This window comes from Caenorhabditis remanei, chromosome I (assembly GCF_010183535.1).
Source record: "Caenorhabditis remanei strain PX506 chromosome I, whole genome shotgun sequence".
Lineage (NCBI taxonomy): Eukaryota > Metazoa > Nematoda > Chromadorea > Rhabditida > Rhabditidae > Caenorhabditis > Caenorhabditis remanei.
Window position 1 is genome coordinate 10,959,478 of NC_071328.1, and position 15,990 is coordinate 10,975,467.

The 15,990-nt window shown below is 37.8% G+C and overlaps 3 protein-coding genes across 3 annotated transcripts; 1 reads left to right on the forward strand and 2 right to left on the reverse strand.

Moving 5' to 3' along the window:
- Positions 1–591: 591 nt before the first annotated feature.
- On the reverse strand, positions 592–3,395 carry GCK72_002387 (uncharacterized protein; the record flags this gene model as incomplete). The annotated part of the gene is made up of 12 exons (XM_053723402.1): positions 592–743; positions 789–888; positions 937–1,067; positions 1,112–1,289; positions 1,333–1,388; positions 1,436–1,502; positions 1,781–1,999; positions 2,047–2,133; positions 2,179–2,280; positions 2,588–2,934; positions 2,978–3,052; positions 3,362–3,395. The coding sequence occupies 12 exons, from the start codon at positions 3,393–3,395 to the stop codon at positions 592–594; spliced, it is 1,548 nt and encodes a 515-aa protein (XP_053592047.1).
- Positions 3,210–5,096, forward strand: GCK72_002388 (uncharacterized protein; the record flags this gene model as incomplete). Its single annotated transcript, XM_053723403.1, has 6 exons — positions 3,210–3,287; positions 4,029–4,147; positions 4,193–4,358; positions 4,406–4,603; positions 4,651–4,784; positions 4,832–5,096. 6 exons carry the CDS (start codon positions 3,210–3,212, stop codon positions 5,094–5,096), a joined length of 960 nt encoding a protein of 319 aa, XP_053592048.1.
- Positions 5,097–6,290: 1,194 nt separating this feature from the next.
- Positions 6,291–9,546, reverse strand: GCK72_002389 (uncharacterized protein; the record flags this gene model as incomplete). The annotated part of the gene is made up of 9 exons (XM_003112153.2): positions 6,291–6,407; positions 7,323–7,482; positions 7,528–7,648; positions 7,695–7,793; positions 8,101–8,283; positions 8,440–8,598; positions 8,752–8,904; positions 9,247–9,395; positions 9,440–9,546. 9 exons carry the CDS (start codon positions 9,544–9,546, stop codon positions 6,291–6,293), a joined length of 1,248 nt encoding a protein of 415 aa, XP_003112201.2.
- Between the last annotated feature and the right edge of the window lie 6,444 nt (positions 9,547–15,990).

Here is a 15,990-nt window from a genome sequence, read left to right on the forward strand (position 1 = left end):
ATTTCACAACATTTCTAAGCGAGACAACCAAAAAGACTAGAGATCAGAAACATTTTTCTCATTTTTGACAGACAGACTGTTTGAAGAAAGGTGAAATACGTCAATTCTGAAACTAGATGACCTCAAAACATATCACAAGGTGGTCAGCTGAAAAAAAAATGAAAAAAAAGATGAAGGAGATGGAAGATAAATGTAGTTTGAGATGTGTGTATCGTAGATTTTTTCACAGAGATAAAACACTTATTCTAGATTGAATTCTGTCAGTGAAAATACATACAAGCGTTGGAATGGTGTATGATCTCCGTGTGTTTTGAAATTCAAAACCTGCATTTCGAAGAGATGAGACAACAGATGATTTTATGTGCATGGTGCCATGATTTGTAGGATTCATGGAGTCTTTTTGCTGTTGAAATTTTTAACTCTCTCTCTGGTCGCACGATAAAAAATTTGGGCGCAGCGTGGCTCTGTAGGTATCAACTTCAAGGTCAAGCCCACTTGTGCAGTCGTTTTCAGAGTTAAAATCTTTATTGAATTCTAGAAAATGAAACCCGTAAATAAAACGAGACAAGTTGTTTGTTTTTTTGAAAGCGACTAGAGAGTACATCCATTCTCTCCCTCCTCAAAATCAGTTGATATCAATTGATGAATATAAATATTCCTATAACTCTTGTATGTCACGAATTCACTTGCCACGTTTGTACACCGTAATCCGGGAAAAGCGGGAATATTACAGTACTCGGGTCCTGAAAATGTTTGATTTTGGTTAGACAATTCAACTGTAGAGTAACCTCGGCATGTTCCAATATCTTTCATACTGTAGAATATTCGATTGTAGCACACTTCAATGAGTGGATAGTAGAGAGAAACCTTGGGAAGGCGGGAATAGATCTGGAATATACAATTTCAGATTTTAGTTTCATTTGAATTGATAATAACCGCTTTCATGTTCCCTTCGGACACTCGGTTCTTGAATTTCCGTTGAATTTTGAGACCATCTGATACTTTGTAAATCGTTCTTTTAGTGGCATTCAAGTGATATGGATCGAAATATGGAGGGTTTGATACTTCTGAAACTAATAAATCATTTTACCTCTATCGGAAAACCACTAACTAGTTCTATTAATAGTTGGGAAATCAGGAAACTTCCAAATTCTCAAATGATAGAATGCATTGACATCAACAGGCATAACTTTCTGTTCGTAACCCTCTCTGATGGAATATGACCTATGAATCCAAGTGCTGTCCACTCTTTCCGGTCGGACGACCAGTTTCCCCCATCTCTGTTCACCCTGGAATAATACAATTTACTGTAGAAGAGCTTGAAAAAGTTACCTTAAATTTGATAGATGCGAGAAGAGAAATTGGAGAATATAGCGCTGGCGTCGTTGCTGAAATTATGGTTTTTTGTTCTCTCTTTGAAAGTATTCAAACTAACAAGACTCGATTGAAGTTTGTGTCATATTGTATACGATAGCACCAGCCGTCGGAAACATATTGAATGCCTGGAAGACGTTGAATTCAACTCTTAAATGGGGTCTAACATCTATAACAAATCGACGGAAGATTTCAATCGGAGATTGGAACATGAGAAGGAACGTGAGAATTAGCACTTTACTCAATTCTATCGGTCTATAACGGTTTATGAATATGATTATCTTCGATTCCAACAAAACATATAGTTTTCTCCTGTCTGGTCTATTATTCTCTGTGCTTTCTAATAATTTTTCAGTATCAAAAAAGCCTAATGAGGCGCAAACACAAGCATCTTCGGCTGACCAACCTGCGTAAACTCTTCATGATAATTCTTCCCTAACGTAGGAACAAGAATATCATCTGGATCCGGAAAAACTACAAACTCTGCCGATTCCTTGTACTGTAGAAGACAGTCAGTCATAGCAGACGCCTGATTTCTGAACTCTAACTCTGTATTAGGGTCGAACATCGGAGACGCTGCACGGGATTCTCCTATTCTGATAGCAGGCCATGGAGAGATCCGACTCTGAAACATTTCATGTGTGTGCTTGCTTTCTCGGGTAGATGACTCACATTTTTGTTTTCTTTGATCAGTTTGAACAAGTCAGAAATCATAGATCGGACATAGAAATGCATAAACGCTCCGTAGTGGGAGTAAATCTAGAAACATATTTGATGTATATTCGATGATATTGAAATACGAACCTCAACAGTAGCTAGAAGAAGTTGCCAGCGTTCGTTCAAGAAGAGAGGAGAAAAGCAAGCGACAACTTTCCGAGGAGTTTGGAATGGAGTACGCAGGGAGAGCTGGAAGTCAAGAAGAATTGTTTAATGGGTGACTCATCGAAGAGACGTAATGAACTCTTCGAAATACAAGGCTCGAGATTAGAGACATTTGTGCTTTTATGGAGTTTTTCAGAACGAGAAGAGCCTTCTCTTCGATTGAAGATTCTATGTTATAACACACATCATGGTCTAGTTCACTATGGCCTACTGTAGATATTTACACTTATGCTTGATGGTTAAATGAGTATCACTTGCTCCGTTCGGTGACAAGATTGTAGGTTCTGACAACTGGTAACTTGGAAAAAGAATAAAATACTGCAGATCTCACCTCCATTCCATCCTTTTTATTCGTTGATAACTTGAGCAATACATGATCTTCTGGGACTTGTCCAACAGCAAGATAAGGAACCCATTTACAGAAAAATGGAATCGTATTGATAACTGGGTGAATCTTGAATTGAACTTCCACGTTTCCTTGCATCGTCTCGGCAACCACATTCAGTGTTGAGTATTTCAAATGGAAGACTTGAACGGAATTGAATAAAATCACAGCTGTATTTGAGGGAAAACTTTTCGAATTCTCGTAATAAGTAGTTGATAAAACAACAATGTCATCATTTCGTGCCACGTAATCATGGAGAATATGATTGTGCTGACGATCGAATATTGTGAGACCTGATAGGAATTTATGGATGGTGTGATTGAATTGGAAGGTTACCTGCTAGAATAGTGACAGCTATCAGGAAACCAAGACATACAACTATGAAGATGAATAATCGAACGAATCGTTTTCCTGGAATTGTTTGATTAAGTACTGGTGAAATTCTCACGAAATCGAAATCGATCTTGATCTTTCACCAGGACCGTTGCCCGAGACAAGAACTAAACTGAATCAATGTTAGGTGTGATTCATGACTAATTTTCTAAAAATATCACAAGAGACTCCCACCATGCACAAGCACGACGCTCGACGCAATGGGAATAATTTCAAATCGAAACAATACAGTTTTAGAATGTTTCTAGATCTAGTTTTGAACGGTGCTAATCTTGAAAAATAAGTAATGAACTTGAAAGCTAATCCTTAAAATCCAAGACAACTCACCTTTAAAAATTAATCCGCAACTCTCGAGTATCATAACTTTATCACTATCAATTTGAACTCTTCTTTTAAAAAATCAGCAAGTTCAAAACCAAGGAAATAGTGCGTTGCCAACGACAATGAAGAGGAAAAGGGAGAGGAGAAATCTACGTATTGAAGAGTTTCATTCCCCTTGAAGAAGACGAAGGAGATCTAGATATTATCTTTTTTCCGAAAAGGTGTATATTCCCTCAAATTCTCTTCTCTTCATTCATCCCTCATCTCTATAGGAAAGAACCGTTTTTTTTGGAGAGTCACGCTTTCAAAAAACCAACAGTTCCGATTGATGTGATTGATAACTGTAGTTCAGATTCGAAGTTTCTCATTTTGAATTTAAAAAAAGAGATGCGGAGAGCTTCTGATTCTGCCGAAGGGAAACGTCACAGAACCGGTTAAGGGGATTGAACCAAAAAATGGAAATCAAAAGACACTTCCCTTGAACATTTTGTTTGGTGAAGTTCAGAAGTTCAGGGAGAATTCAACACACGAAAAATTGTGGAATCAAAGCAATTTTTAATTTAATCTTTCAGTTTATGAGATAGATTTGCGCCCCTTCTTTGTAATCAACTGAGTTTGAATGAATATGAAGAGTATAACTCAAAAGAGTGAACAATTTAAATAATATTTCCAGGGTGTTCCAATCGACTTCACCGCTGCAAAGCTCAAATCTGGAGCTGGCGAAAATGTGATTTACATTCTGAGTGCCCTCGCGGACGCAGCTCTTGTTCATGTTGGATTTCAGTGGCAAAAGTATGATTCTCTAGAGTCATTACACAATAATTGAGATGCTTTCAGAATGATTCCTCCGAAAGAAGAAGATGAAGACACAGCTGTCGATGAGCAAGAAGATGACGATGAGAATGAAGATATTTCGGAGGAACCGACTAACTTTTTGGATGATGACGATGATGATAATGTGATTGAAATTGATCTGAAAGCACAGGGTTTAGTCACTGAATCGGTGAGTTGCTGTGCGCTTTGTTGTGTTTCGAACTGTGAAAATTTCAGAAGAATCCTCTTCAAAGTGTTCTCCAAAGTAACACCGATTCAATTGCTTGGAAACAAGAAGTCGAAAGAGTGGCCCCTCAATTGAAGATAACATTGAGACAAGATGCAAAAGACTGGCGTCTTCACCTGGAACAAATGAACTCAATGCACAAAACAGTCGAGCAAAAAGTGGGGAATATTAGCCCTTTTCTGGAGACTGTGAGTTTTGATTTCTGAATTAAACGCAGTCGACGTTATAATTTCAGTTAACAAAAGACATTGGAAAGACATTAGAACGAGTTTCAACCAGAGAAAAATCATTGAATACTCAGTTGTCAAGTATGATGAGTAAATTCAAGAGAGCAACTGATACAAGAGCTGAAATGAGAGAGAAATATAAGTGAGTACGCTGAAATTGAATCTCTCTTCATCTTATTGTTATTTCAGAGCAGCGTCTGTTGGTGTGAGTTCTCGTACTGAAACGCTTGATCGTATCAGTGATGATATTGAACAATTGAAACAACAAATTGAGGAACAAGGAGCAAAATCAAGTGATGGAGCACCTCTTGTGAAAATAAAACAAGCAGTCAGCAAATTGGAAGAAGAATTACAGACGATGAATGTTCAAATTGGAGTTTTGGAGCAATCGATTCTCAACACTTACCTGAGAGATCATTTCAATTTCAGTGCAAATCTTTTGAACATTCTTTGAAAAGTTAAACTCTCATTCTTGTCAATTCACATATATTTCCACCAACTATTCCCATAAAAATTATGTTAATTCTCTTGTAAATTGTCCCCTTTTCCTCAAAAATTATGACGTTTAGTCTAGTCGTTTTTATCCAAAAAGAAGAAGTCAAGGATGTCTTTTTTCTAGAAATAAATTCCCCGGGGCTCAATATCTCACAACAGAAAGTTTTGCTCTTTTTCTCTCCCCTCTGACACCTACTAACCTACAAAACTTTCTCTGTATATGTGCCCTTGCGGAAGAGAAAACTTGACTAATGAGCATTGGGGGGCCGCCCGGACATATGGCTCGGGGTGACAAAAAAGTTTTTGAAACTTTTCTTCTGTCACACACTGATTGGAGACAGCTGGAGAATTTGGAAGAAAAAAAGAAGAAGAAAAGGAGGAGTGTTGCGAAATAAAAGTAGAGTTACGTCCAAATGGAATGTATAAAAATGTATCTAGATTATTCAGAAGATTTTCAAGAAAAATATAATAAAAATTCACATAACGTCCACACATACGAATTTGTTCCAGGCGCGCATTGTTCTGATCAATTTCTGGCAGACTCAACTGCTGGAAGATGATTACAGTAACCCTACAGTAAACTAATCTAGAAAGAACTTGTAGACATGGAGACCTATAATTTTAGATCATCATACCGATTGATTTCTTCCCGCTTTTCAATTATACCAGACCAAAAAACATTTAAATGTCAACTCTTTTCTCTGAAAAAGAGCATTCCAATGCTTCATTCGATATTCATAGAAAGCGATTAAACATTGAAAAACAGGTAAAGAACTGAAAATAAAATTCAAAAAAGGGGAAAAAGATCAATTCGTGGATGATTTGAGAATGTTTTGGTTCTGGGGTTTGGAGTTTTTTGAGTTGAGGAGAAATGAAAATGAAACTATCATTTTGAAAAATGGAAAACAGTCGAAACCCGTAACAAGCGAAATTAAGAGAAAAACCTATAAAATTATAATGCGAAAGCCTCTTTTTTGGGTCGGGGGATTTTTGTAAAAATTGGGAGAAGAAATCACAGGTGATTTGCTAGAAAACAAAGAGAAAAAGAGAAGCAGAGCAGATGAGAGAGTGTGTGAGAAGAAGAGATTTAGAGAAAGACACGGGATATATTGAGGTGAGAAAATTGAAAAAAAAAACAGAAATAAAGAAGTTCCTAGGCGAAAGACACTTCGTAACGGCATGGGATATCGGTTAGATAGAGACGGGAATAATTGGGTCCCCATCCTTTTCCAACTGATATTACCAGGTTTTGTTGAGCCAGTGCGGGGTCCTGAAATCAATTTGTAGGTCTTTTTACAGTTTTGTATTGTTTTTGGGAACATTTTAATTGGGGAACAGGTTTCCAGGCTATTTCCGAAAAAATCGTAAAAGATATTGTTAAATTAATCCGGAATTAAGGGCTATCAACAGCTCTAACTATTCAATCAATCAGAAGTGCTGTCCCGAATCAGAACTGCCCGAAATAAAACCGCCCGAATCAGAACGGACCGTGTCAGAATTGGTACCGATCAGAACCGATTAAAAGATTATTAATAGTTAAATTTAAACCTAGATTTGACTGATTTGATTCGTACCAGTACTGATCCGGAGAGTTCTGATTCGGGGCAGCACCCATTCAAAAGCTCGATGTGCCGTAATTTAGATAAAGTGGACAACATAATAAGTGACGTAGGCAGATGAAAGTCTATTTCATAAAAATTCTGGTACCGAGAGGTTGCAATACCTTTTCCGCTACAGCGACGCGCATCAAACAATTTTTCGTGTTTCATGGTTTCAAGGAATTGTAAAAGGTTCAGTTTTTGTTGGCCTGATATAACAAATCTCTATTTGTGTCGTTGTTAACTTTTTCAACGAGTTTTCCCTAAGAAGTTACAGTAAGTCGAAGAAAAACTTGGAAAATGAAAAGGTCTGGAATCATCTCACAGGATTATAATTTTTTGGGATCTACTTGTACAAAGAAAGTTGTCAAATACAAAAAACCTATCTTTGTTTGAGATGCGCATTAAAAAACAATTAATGGTTCCTGACATCAAGACAATTTTTTAAAATTGAAAGTATTTCAAGTATTTAATGAAACTGCAGAGAACACAGAACCATCCCGCAGAGATTTTCTATTAAATTGGTTTTCCAATTTTTGACAATTTTACTTGGGAAATTATCAACGTTGATATTTAAAATCTCCAACCTTGCTGGGCCTTCGCACTTTAGTCCGTTCACTTGCGGGTGCTGATGCAGATACTTCTCCTCGATGTACTCGTATACAGTATCCAGGTGATAATCTTCGAAGAGTATCTTTTGTTGATGATACATTTGGAGTCATTGATAGAAATAACGGTCGTGTTCCACTGGAAAATAATAGAGTTCGCGTCGAAAAGAAAACAAAAACGAACCTATTATATAACCAAACATCCTCGGGATTGGTTGAACCAATCGGATCTGCTTGTCGTATTAATGCAAATGAAACTTCGTTCTTTAAATCCCAAGGACTACATTCCAATTGGGCGTCATGTACTTTAATATTCTTGTTAGAGTATTTAGTCGATAGACAGTAACCAACCTGATTTTGATAAAACTCCAACAGCTGCAAATGCACCATGCAGCCATACTGTATCACCGATTTGTTCTTTTCGTTCATACCTCGTCATTTTTGCCCATGCTGCAAGTTTTTGAAGAATTTTTTAAATATAATTTTGAAAAATATAAAATTTGGTGCATTTCCTACTAGTTTTGTTTTTCTGATATCTTGAAAAAATCGTTTAATTTGAAACAGTGCTTTAACGTGTTCTACCGAATTCCGCTGTTTCAGTAGAGCACATTTTTCAAATCGACACAATTTTTAATACAAGTTTCTCAAAGCAACTGAACATTGTTGTCTCTTTCGCATAAGATTTAATGTTTTAATGCTTCAGGAATACAGTTTTTCAATATAACTTTTTTCAAATAATATCCAAAAAAAAACTCACATCGATTAGACTCGTGATGATGATAATGTATCAAATCATCCGGATCCTGTGAACTCCTTGAAGTACATGGAGGAGAATCATCTGGTATCGGGGGAGTTGCCGTTGGAACTGACGGTGGAGGTCGATCCGGTAATTCACCCGCCAGAATTTTCGGTAGTTTTGAGATTTCTGCATCGTGGGTGTCTGGAAAATATGAACTTTCATAGAAATTGTTTCCAGATCTTTTTTTTAAATATCTGACTGAAAATTTAGAGTTTGTACTCAATCATACATCTCTAGTTTTAAAATTTTGAAAGAAATAAAAGAAAATTTTGAAAGAAATAAAAGAAAAAAACTGACGATCTCGATGTCGATAAGTGATGTGTCCGTTTCCAATAAGTGAAGATCTATGATTGTTTTGATGGACAGAAGAGTTCTTGTCTTCAGATCCATCATCATCACCTCCATTTGTTTCGGGACGGATCCATAATGCATAGTGATACGGGTTACAACATGATACTGCAATCATTTCAAGGTTTCGTTTACTTTTGATTTTTGAGACTATCAGTATCAGATGATAAGAGATAAATGATAAAAAAGAGAAGACAGGGGAAGATATCTTGCTCGTAGAATGTCCAAGATACTCGTTTTTTGATTCGAAAAAATACTCACCCGTGGCATTATTAATGGTGACCCTTCCAAATCGACACCATGGAAGTGCTTCTAATCGATGGAGGGCTGCATCCACTTGTAAATCTTTCCATCTCCAAAGTTTACAACATAAATACGGCATACTCATCGGTCGGTCGATTTGGGGTATCAGACCTGGAATGTTTAGACTATACTATTTAAGTGACGATTTGGCAAATGTGCTCTGCTAGAACTGAATTTTCTATATTTTTTATTGAAACTGCTCAGTTTTGGTAGAACGCATTTGGTAAAAACTGGTCACAATATAGTTCCAGAGTGTTTATTTTTTCATTAATCTTCTGAACGACATGTCAATTCGTAACGTCTTTGAGCGGAACGGTAACATAAAGTTCGCTCTTTTGAAAGCCTCTTCAAAATTTTTCAGCTTCAATGGAGCTTACAAAATTCAAGAAATCTTCATTTTTCCATCCAATATTTTTTTATTCAGAATTTTCTTTTCAGAAGAAAACAACTCACCAGAATCTTCATCCGGAGGATCTTCTTCCACCCTTTCATCCATCGGAGGTCCTGGAGCGCATGCTTTCGAATCGACACCATCACTTTCCACTGCTTTTCGTATCACCTCCACATCTTCTGCATCGAAACCACGCATCAACCGAAGAAACCTGAAATCATTCATCTCATTTCAATTCAGTCAGAATCCGAATACCTCCTCCTGGCTCTCCGCTCATCTGAAGTGACAAGGAGACGTCGTCGCCAGAGTCTCTCGACATGTCGCCGTCTCTCGCTGAACACACACCACATGCCACAATCCATCGTGGTGCATGCCGTGTTGTGTTATTCCACACAATTCAGCGATACGATACGGTTCTTCGGATGAAGCACGTGGATGGAGAGGGACCGGATGGTGTGAGCAGGGAGAGACGTGGCGACCGAGGCGACAGATGATGGTATCCAGATGGCGCCGCTCTCTGCAATAATTTTATGGTTTAGAATTGGGAATAGAGAAGAATAAAGAGAAAGCTACGGTCAAAATAGAAATTATAAGGTGCGGAATGCTATAAATTAGAGATAAGAATATGCCATGAAGTTCTGGTAGATCAGGGGAATCTGATGTCAGATTGAGTAGCGTTGTGAGTAATTTTTTTGTATCGGAGCATCGAGTAATGTTCTCAAACGAATCGAAGATACCGAGAAACAATTTTAGAGAAGTATATTATGATGTACGAAAGAATCTTATGTATTCAAAGTTTCAAAAAGACTCCAAGAAGTCGTCAAAGAGATTCTTCATCCGCAGGCTCCGCCCACTTTTTCGTGTAAACACCATAAAATAGAAGAGGAGTGTCTGTTTGAAAGAAGTCGTAAACACTTGACTAATACCCAGAGACAGCAAAAAAAGAAGAAAGAGCAGATGGAACGAAAAAAAAGAAATAAGTAAATCATTTCGTTCCCGTGTTCTTCTTTTTCTTTCTCTTCTTTTCTCTTCTTTTGTTGTAAGACCTTCTTTGTTTCTCTGCGTCTCTCTATCTCTCTCATTTTCTTTTTGATCTAAATACGATGATGATGGTGATGATGATGTTGAACCAAAAAAAACGTCTTTTTGGAAAGAGAACGGAATAAAAGTGCACGGAGCAAAGAGAAAAAGAGAAACAGAGGGAGAGAATTGGCGGCGTCCCTCTTTTGACGTTTCGGACGGACGGACGCGGGACGAAATTAGCTGCCATCAATCACAATTTATTACCACGCAATATGAGCAAGAAGCCGAAGAAAAGGAGAGAATGAAACGAACGGGAAGACGCAGAAGGATGAAGAAAATTGGTAGTTTCTGGTAGAAAACAGGTGCACGAAGTGATCAAAATGAGGTCACTTAGTTGGGTGGGATCAGAGTAACCACAGAAGCAGAAGCACAATTCAGAACAGCTAGAAATGAAGGGAATCTGAGTATTCACAGGACGAGCCGATAGAAAACAATCAGGATCTTTTGGATTTCTAGAGCTTAAGGCCTATGGAGTTTCTGGTGTTGCATGTGGGTTCAACCGATTCCCTAGATCTTCAGTGTTTTTTTTCCTAAAGCCGTTGTGCCCTTGGATCTTTATCTTTCTCGCTCAAACGTTTAGATTCAATAAGTTTCTACAATAAAACCACCAGGTTTCCGTATTTTTCCAAACCTACAGTCTTTTCTTCTCCGTCTCCAAACATTTCTCTATATCCTAGGAGGTCTCGAAAACCTTTTTTCGTCTTTCTCATCTTTTTTAAAACTTTAAAACTTTCTCCATTGTTTCACTCGTTTCCTCTTTTCTTTTCTTTTTTTAAAGACGTACTCTGACTTTTGAGAGATAGAGAAAAGAGGGGGTGGAAAAGTGAGAAAGAAGAAGAAAGAAGAAAAAGAAGAAGATGGGAAAAGGGTGTGAAAATGTTTCAATTTATCTCAATTTATACAAACATGAAAACATCATGTTTCTTGGTTCGAGAGATATCGGAAGTTGGAAGGATTGAATTAGGAAGTTGTTTTTTTAGATGGAGAGGAAAAAATTCTGAAATAATCAAGTCAGATCTGGTCTAGAAGTGTTTTACCTATTCGTAGACAGTTCCTGACAGCAGAAGTCTGAGTCTGAATTTTTGCTAGTTAAGAAGTTTCTAGAAACCAATTCAGATTCTTCGGGATTGTGGTTCGACTCTCAAAATAAGGATCAGAGTGGGGAAACAGCTAAACGAAAAAACGGTGATGACTGTGTTCACTCAAGTAACTCCGTCGCCAAGGTTTTGTACGGACGAGCATCGGTGGATGAGATCTCTTTTTGAAGACACTTTTCCACATCTAACTTCATTTAGACTTCGTTCTCTAACAGTTTCAGATCAAATGTCGAAATTTAAAAACAAAAAAAACTTCATTAGAGAATTAGAGAAAACTACGAAAAAACTGGCGGGTGATGGTGGGGGTGACGAGCAAAAAAAGTTTGTGAAATACGAAAAAGAGCGGGTGGGAGAGGGGGTCTCTCCCCCCCTTCGACACCAAATTGGTGGGGGCGAAGAGTGTATGTGCAGTATGTGGCGGGGGGCGAAAGAAGAAGAAAAAGAAGAAAAAAGAAGAAGAGCTCCAAATCCGGATGGGAAGAAGAAAACGGAAAGGGTTGCGAAAAATTAGCGAGCTTTCTTTGTGGGTGGTGGTGGTGATGGTAGTCGTTCCCAAGAAAGTTTTAGTCGTCATCTACTTCCCTTTTTCAGATCTTTTTGGTTTTTTGGAAGAAGAAGACGTGAAGGAAAAAACATTTTGCAGAGATTTTGGGAAGGGATCAGAATGGGGGGAGTAAAGAGAACATTTTGGGGAAAAAAGAGTTTGGTGAGCTTAAAAAATCGGGTTTGATAACCATGGTACCATAAAAAGCGTGCGGGCCGAGAATACAGTATCATGTGCTGTGAATATGCAAAAGCACGACTCGAATAAAGTTTTAAAAGAGAAAAACGTAGAAAAAGTAATCAGATAAGCATTGATTTTGGGGATACTAAGATTACGGTATTAAAACCTAAAATAACTGATATGTGAACAAATTAATTTGATGTTCTGCCACACCTGAACAAATTCAAAATAGAACTGACTGATATCTCACTACATAATTTATGATTATTCACTGGAATAACGTGAAAAATTCTGGGAAACGTTACATTCAAACCACGAAGGTATCTGTTCAATTAATTTTCAGAAAAGACAACAACTTTTGACGTTTCCCGCTTGAACCAATTTGAAGAGGTCTAGATTGAGTTCATGAAGAAAAAAGTAACGATAAAGATATAATTCTTCATCTCAGTCTGAATGTCGCTGTTCATAACCCCGAAATCAACAGAGACTTCACTTTCATGCTGATAATGATCCGACGCTTTTCTAGAAAATTTGAATTCAAGTTCAAAAATTGTTTGATAATATCTGATAACAATGATAACAAAAATTGTTTGATATATTATGTTACTGTTTCTATTAGAAACGCTGATGTTAAATCAATTCCACAATATTTAACACAGGAATCATTCAGAAATCATAATCAAACATGAAAATGAAGTGATAATTACAACAATTAGAAGTGATAAGTACAACAATTTATTATCTCAAAAACTGTAAATAAGACTTCGATTCCAGAGTTTTTAATAGATTTTGGATAATGTTTGTCAGCAGAAATCTCAGCTTTCTAGTTGAAGAGACTCTAGTTCTTTGGAAGGCTACATGATTGTTCAGAAATCATGAACACCAGAGGTATCATCTTTCAAAAGAGACACTGACTTTTATAGACTACCTTCGAAATACTCTTTGGTTACGAAGTCTCTTTGCAGAAAAGAGTGAGACTGGACTACTAACACTTGAAATTGTAAAAAGTAGTTTCCTGTTCCATATTAGTATTTTCTTGATCAACAATTTGTAAACTTTGGCCTTGCCAAGTGAAAGTCACTTTGCACTTTTCGTCTTTTCACAAAAGGAAATAGTCGAGGCTTCCTGCTCACACCAATTTTCAAATTTTCCGTGTCGGGACCCTCTTAAAAAGTAGAGAAGGTCGGGTCATATAGAGAAGAGACAAAGTGGGACGAAGAACAATGGAAATTGAATCGAAAAGGCTTGATGGGGGACGGCTGGTTTTGGCGCCGGGAACGAAGAAGTAGAAGACGAAGAAGCAGAAGAAGGAGCGGGTGTAAAAACGACGATGGCGGTGGCATCGTCGGGGCGGGCATGAAGAAGAAGAAGGGGACGGCGTCGGGAGGACTAGGAGAAAAAAGAAGAAGAAGAATAAAAGCAGAGCAACAATGGACATGACAAAAAGGGGTTGGAGTGCGTGTGTGTTTGCGGTGACAGAGACATAGAAAGAGCCCACCGCCCGGCCCCGATTAGTTGTGTGTAGTGGCAACCGGGAGGACGATGGACGAAGTAACACGAACAAGACAAAAAACGTGTGCAAAATGCAGGAAACACGTGTCTGATGACACATTATACAACTCGGCAAGACGAGGGATTCCCCACGTTTTTCTGGTTTCGAAGCAGGCATTCTGGAGTCAGAAGAGGTGAGCTGGGGTCTAGAAGCTGTTTATCTTGAATCCAAAGGGTCAAAATGTTGATTGGCCGGTCATAGACCCCATTTATGCTCTTTTTGCATGCCTGGAAATGCTAAACAAGTCGAGAAAGTTCATAAATAGGGATAGGAATGAGGATCTAGCGATCGTCGAATCATGAACTAGATACTACCAGTAGGCTCGGATCACAAACGTTCAACTCAACTCATCTGGATCTATCCTCTCTTTTTTTTTTGAAAAACATGCAAAAAATAAATGAATGGGGGAAGTCATTGTCGTAAAGGTGAAAGCCTTGTGTTTTGTGTTTTTGTTTTAAACATCGATGTCTTCCGTCGTTTACCATCGGAAATCTTTCATTTCCTTTTTTCTCAAAAAATCTTAGAAAGGAAGTAAGATGTGGTTCTCATGATGGTGTCCATGGAACAAAAAAGTATAGCGGATGACTGTTTTCACTAGAATTTAGAATCTCCACTACCTGGGGCTGAAATTTGATTCATTGCCATTCTTCAAAAAATATCCCTTCTGTAAAAGTACTTACTAGATTCATTTTAATGAAAAAATTCCATATTTCTGATGTGTTTCAGTCATGAGAAAAGAAAAAAACCATTATGGACGAGGATCGGAATCAAATTCTTTTCCAAAAATCAGTCAGATAGGGTTCCCTCTGATACAAAACTCCCGCGAAAGAACACTGAGAAACAGGTCATACGGGTTAATTTTTAAATTATCAGTCTGAACTTTCCAGGAACAAATTCCAAAAATCCAACGATCACTTCCTTCTTTTCTTTCTTCCAGATATTTCATTTTCTCCACTAAACGTCATTATTCACGTGATTTTATCGGGTGCGTGGGAATGTTTCCAAAAAGTTTTCGTCCTCCTCCAAAATCAGAGAGCATCTTCTTTTTCTCCGACTCCTCCATCACTTCTTATTGCTCATTCATCATCAGTTACACGTGTCTTTCTCTAGTTTTCGTTCGGAAATGAATGGATCAAACAGGGTGGACGACACCACAGAGGCAGGAAAAGAAGATGAATGGGAGGGCGGGACGGAAATAAGTGAGTGGTGGAACAGTGGAGAAAATGAGGAACAGTTGGAGGAGAGTTTGACTGGAAAATTAAGTCCGAAAGTTTGGAATTCGTGCTGCAAAAGTTGCAAGCTCTAATAAAACCTTATCCTAGAAACCATCTTAATTCCCTTAAACTAGACAAATTTGACTCAGAAATACGGTTTCAATATTCGAACTCAAAAAAAGCAACCAACAGAGTATCTGGATAGCTTATTTGCTAGAATTCTTTAAAAAAAGTTTCCAACTAAACCTTTTTGCAAAAGCCGAAAAAGAAGAAGTGACCTGACTAGTCAAGACACCAAATTAGAAATTTATATTGGTTTCGAGGGAGCATGTGAATTTTAGATCACTGACTCGAGATCTCTTTTTAGAGGCCAAACCCTTCCGTCTCTCCCGGTTTACTCACATAAAAAATCACATTTTGTACATTTGCATCTCATCACCTAAAACTACCGTATTCCTTCGGGATGCTTCAGATGAATGTACAAAATGTATGTAACCAAAGGAAAGAAGAAGAAGAAGAAAAAGGGAAAGAAGATGTGATTTGGAAGAAGCTTCTTCACTACAGACGGCTTCGAAAGTTACGGGTCCCCAGAGGATGGTTCATAGAAAAAGGAAGAGAAGAGGCCACAAGTTGAAAAGTGAAAGTGTATAGGGAAAGGGACTTGTTGGTACATCTCTACCCGCCATCTCTTTCATGAAGCAACCATCATTTTGTTTATAAAAGGATCGATTTTTAGAGTAGAAAAAGAGATTTTCGGGCGAAAAAGGAAATATAAACATTCGCGTTTCGACTTATTTAAAGAAAAGAAAGTAACACATGTACTGGTGAAAGGGGCCTTCCAGAATACACCAGCACACATAAAATTGATGAACCGGAAAATTATTGTTATGCCCTCCGCCGTCACTCACATTTCTATTGTTCTTCTTTCCTTTTTTGGGGCATTCTTCTTCTTTCTCCACGACGAGAGTAGCACATACTTTTAAGAATAGATGAGTGGAATAGACCAGAGAAACAAATCTGATGAGAACAGAGAAAGAGATGAAGAGAGCTATTCTATTTTTAATTCTTTGATTTTCTGGTTGCAGCTTTTAGAAACAACTATAGAGGGCGGGGTCGTTTAGTTCTAAAGGACTGGA